This window comes from Penaeus vannamei, chromosome 12, assembly GCF_042767895.1.
Source record: "Penaeus vannamei isolate JL-2024 chromosome 12, ASM4276789v1, whole genome shotgun sequence".
Lineage (NCBI taxonomy): Eukaryota > Metazoa > Arthropoda > Malacostraca > Decapoda > Penaeidae > Penaeus > Penaeus vannamei.
This window is the reverse complement of record NC_091560.1, coordinates 45,130,740-45,135,739: the sequence shown is the minus strand read 5'-3', so window position 1 is coordinate 45,135,739 and position 5,000 is coordinate 45,130,740. Positions and strand designations below refer to the sequence as shown.

Sequence of the window (5,000 nt, the reverse complement as noted above, 5' to 3'; positions counted from 1 at the left end):
AATAACATCCAAGAAAAATAGTAAATAAAAACAAAAAAAAAAATTACAAAACTACCATGTCCATATAAGAAACACAACAATAAAGATAATAATACTAATGTCAATTACAATGATACCATCAACAAAATCAAAATAACAACCAAGAAAAATAGCAAATAAAAATACGAAAAATACACAAAAATACCATGTCCATATAATGACTAATATTAATTACAATGATACCATCTATCAAAAAAAAAAAAAAAAGCAATCAAGAAAAACAAATGAATAAATAAAAGAAAAACAAACAGTAAATAAAAACACAAAAAATGTACAAAAATACCATGTCCATATAAGGCGAAACAGTGATATTAATAACGAGACTAATATTAATTACAATGATACCAACATCAACAAAAAAAAAAAAAAATCAAGAAAAACAAATAAATAAATAAAAGAAAAACAAACAGTAAATAAAAGCACAAAAATTGGACAAAAATACCATGTCCATATAAGGCGCAACAGTGATAAACGGAAGAGCGTGGCCATCGCCGCTGTGAGTCGAAGGGCCTTTAAATCCATCTCTTTCACGTTGGGCTTAGGGAGTGAGAGGAAGCTGGGAATCGCAGATGATGGAGAGGGAGAGAGGGAGAGAGGGAGGGAGGGAGAGTAGGAAGGAGGGAGGGAGAGTGGGAGGGCGTGAGGGAGAGTGGGAGGGATGGGAGGGAGGGTGAGAGGGAGAGTGGGAGGGAGGGAGAGAGGGTGAGGGAGAGAGAGGGAGGGAGGGAGGATGGAAGGGAGGGAGGGAGGGAGGGAGGGGGAATAAAAAGGGAGCAAATGGGACAGGGATTAAGAGAAGGGAGACTTTTGCTTACGTGTATTTACACACATGGGTATTAATATACGTTTGTAGAAATGTATTCATAGTCTAGTTCTCTCTCTCTCTCTTTCTCTCTCTCTCTCTCTGTCTCTCTCTCTCTTCACACACACACACACACACAAACACAAAGAGAGATCAGAAAAAAAGGAAGTGAGAGAAAGAGAAAGAGAAAGTAAAAAAAAAAAAATCAAAACATGAAAAGAACGCCACTAAAAAAAAAAAAAAAAAAAAAAACAGGAAGCAGGAAAAAGAGGAAAGACGATTAATTGATCTGCCGTCGAAGCACAGTTTGTACCACGAGGGAAAAACTGCGCAGAAAACAGCAAGGCGAGAGAGTAATGGAAAGAAACCTAGTTATATTCGCCGTGAACCATTGACCTCGCTCCGCCTGGCACGGGGAAGGTCAGAGTGCACGAGGCTTCCATTTGTCTTGTGTTTCTTTTTCCCCTTTTTCGTTTTCTTTCGTTTCGTTTTGTTTCGTGTGTGTACGTGTGTGCGTACGTGTGTGTGTGTGTGTGTGTGGTTGTGTGTGTTTGTGTATGTTTGCGTGTGTTTATGTGGGGGGGGGGGCACACACAGACACGTAGAGAGATAGAAACAGGAAGAGAGAGAGAGAGAGAGACTGAGAGAGAGAGGGAGAGAGAGAGAGAGAGAGAGAGAGAGAGAGAGAGCGAGAGAGAAAGAGAGAGAGAGAGAGAAAAAAAAGAAATATACGGAGAATACCAAAACAAAACTTTACCCTTAATCACCCCATTACCCTATACCAATTGACAAACAAGTATCCCTCAACATCCAAACCTAACCCCACACACCACCGAATCCACCACACAACCCCATACCCCCTATAACACACACACCTACCAACCAACCCACCCCCTAACCCACACACCACCTACCCCCCACCCCCAACCACCCACCCCCACACACCCACCCACACCCCCACACCTACCCCAACCCCACCTCACACCTACCAACCCCCACTCCCCCTCCCCACCCACCCCCACACCCACCCACACCCCCACACCCACCTACTCCCCTCCCCCCACCCCCACGCCCTCACACCTCCACCCACCCACACACACCCCCACACACCCACCAACACCTACCCCCCCTCACACCCACCTACCAAGCACCCACCCTCGCCCCTCCCCACCCCCACACCCACCCCCACCCACCCACCCACCCCCAAACACCCTCACACCCAAACGCCCACCTCACACCCACACCCCACCACCCCCCACCCCATCCCTCACCCCACACACACAAAACCACCCACCCACCAACACCCACCCCACCCCCCAACCCCACCCACACCTCCCCACCCCACACACCCCCTCACCCCCATCCCCCAAACACCCACCCACACCACCTCACACCCACACACCCCACACCCCCCCACACACCCCAAATCCACCCTCCCATATAACCCAGTCCCTCATCTTTTACAGGACGGCGTGAGGCAGCCCTGAGACACTACGAGGCGGCGCTGGGACTGGACCCTGAACACACGGTCGCCCTCGTCAACACGGCCCGTCTTATGAGGACCCTGGATCACAACAAGCAAGCGGAGATCCTGTATAAGCGGTGAGTTGGGTGGGGGGATGTTGTGAGGGGTTGTGAGGGGTTGTGAGGCGTTGGGTTGGGTTGTAAGGGGTTGTGGTGGGTTGTGAGGGGTTGGGTTGGGTTGTGGTGGGGTTGGGTTGGGTTGTGGTGGGGTTGGGTTGGGTTGTGAGGGGTTGTGATGGGTTGTAAGGGGTTGGGTTGGGTTGGGTTGGGTTGTTATGGGTTGGGTTGGGGTGTTATGGGTTGGGTTGGGTTGTGAGGGGTTGTAATGGGTTGTGGTGGGTTGGGTTGGGTTGTGATGGGTTAGGATGGGTTTTGAGGGGTTGTGGTGGGTTGTGATGAGTTAGGTTGGGTTGTAATGGGTTGTGAGGGGTTGGGTTGGGGATGTTGTAGTGGGAGATGTTGTAATTGGTTGTGGTGGGTTGTGGTGGGCTGTAATGGATTGGGTTGGATTGTGATGGGCTGTAATGGGTTATGAAGGGTTGTTATGGGTTGTATTCGTAATAAGGACTGAGTATTGCTTCACTCAGGGATTGGAAGGGAGGACAGGAAAAAGGGAGAATAGGAGAGAATAAGGGAGGTGAATGAGAGATCAGAGGATTGGAAGGGTGAGGAAAAGACAGGGAAATAAAGAGAGAATTGGGGGTAAGGGATAAAAGGAGGACTTGGAGGAGAGGAGAATTAGAAGGGAGGGTAAAGGGAAGAAAGAGAGGACTGAAAAAAGGGTGATTAGAAAGAGAGAATAAGGGAGGTGAGTGAGAGATCAGAGGATTGGAAAGGTGAGGAAGAGGCAAGGAAATAAAAAGAGAATTAGGGGAAAGGGACTAAAGGAAGAACTGAGGGAGAGGAGGATTAGAATAGAGGATATGAATAAAACGAGGAAAGGGAGGAGTAGTTTAAAAGAAGATTTAGAAGGAAGGATTAGGGAAGAGGGAGTGAAGCAAGAGAGAAGAGAGAAACAGAAGGGGGAAGGAAGAGCAGATTGCAGCGGAAGGGAAAAAAAGGAAATTTAGATAAAGGAAAATAGAAAATAATAAATGAATAAATAAATATAATAATGATGATAATAGATTTTACATCGAATACTGCAGGAACAATAAATGGAACAATGATGATGCTACATAAGCAATAGAGGAAGGGGGAAGAGAGATAGAAATGCAAGATCAGAGAACAATATCCCAAATGCAAGAGAAAGACAAGAACAGAGAATAATCATCCAGCCAAAAGAGAGAGAGAGAGGGGGGGGAGAGAGAGAGACAGAGACAGAGAGAGAGAGAGAGAGAGAGATGCAGAGAGAGAGAGAGAGAGAGAGAGAGAGATGCATAGAGAGAGAGGGGGAGACAGAGAGAGATAGACAGAGGCAGAGATAGACAGACAGACAGACAGAGAGAGAGAGAGAGAGAGAGAGAGAGAGAGAGAGAGAGAGAGAGAGAGAGAGAGAGAGAGAGAGAGAGAGAGAGAGAGAGACAGACAGACAGACAGAGAGAGAGAGAGAGAGAGAGAGAAAGAAAGACAGAGAGAAAGAGAATCAGAGAGACAGTCAGAGAAAGAAAGAGAAAGAGAAAGAAAGAAAGAAAGAGAGAGAAAATAAAGAGCAAGAACAGAGAAATAATTATCTCCTCAAGGGCACTGGACCCATTATCCAAAACGCTTATCCGAAAGAGGTTCGAAAATAGACACGGAATAGCCAAAGGAAATAGATAAGCAATTAGTACTTTAGAGGATGTGCATCTGTTCCTCTCTCCTCGCTAGAATCTTACAACAAAGGAAGAGAAATTAACGAATTAACTCCCAATTGCATCCCGAATGGACTTTAACATACAGAGCAGCCGGCGTCCAGGCTAAGAAGAACAAGACAGAATAAATAAATGATAATAAATAAATAAATGAGAATAAATGATAGGAGATAGATAGAATAAAAGAGAGAGAAAAGGGGAGGGGACAAGAAATAAACAGTAATAGAAATTTTAAAAAGGGGCGAGAATAAATGATAGGAGATAGATAGAATAAAAAAGAGAGAAAAGGGAGAAATGGAAAAATAGGGGCGAGAATAAATGATAGGAGATAGATAGAATAATAGATAGAGAGAAAAGGGGAGGGTACATAAAATAAACAGTAATAGAAATTTGAAAAAGGGACAAGAATAAATGATAGGAGATAGATAGAATATAAGAGAGAGAAAAAAGGGGAGGGGACATAGAATAAACATTAACAGAAATTTTAAAAATGGGTAAGAATAAATGATAGGAGATAGATAGGATAAAAAGAGAGAGAAAAGGGGAGGGGATATAGAATAGACAGTAATAGAAATTTTAAAAAGGGGCGAGAATAAATGAGAGGAGATAGATAGAATAAAAGAGAGAGAAAAGGGGAGGGTACATAGAATAAACAGTAATAGAAATAAAAAAGGGACAAGAATAAATGATAGGAGATAGATAGAATACAAGAAAGAGAGAAAATGGGAGGGGACATAGAATAAACAGTAATAGAAATAAAAGAAAATCGACCAAGAGCGAATAAATAAAGGGACACATAAGATAAAACATAAAACGTAAAAATAAACAGAGAACTTAGCCAA

At 44.2% G+C, this 5,000-nt stretch overlaps 1 protein-coding gene across 2 annotated transcripts in view; it reads left to right on the top strand.

Annotated features, from left to right (window-relative positions):
* LOC113826921 (protein O-mannosyl-transferase TMTC1-like) overlaps positions 1-5,000 on the top strand; it is a 455,906-nt gene that overhangs the window by 436,890 nt on the left and 14,016 nt on the right. For both annotated transcript variants that reach the window (XM_070128360.1, XM_070128361.1), the window contains exon 14: positions 2,308-2,443. In XM_070128360.1, coding sequence (XP_069984461.1) covers positions 2,308-2,443 — 136 coding nt within the window. The remainder of the gene's footprint in view (positions 1-2,307; positions 2,444-5,000) is intronic.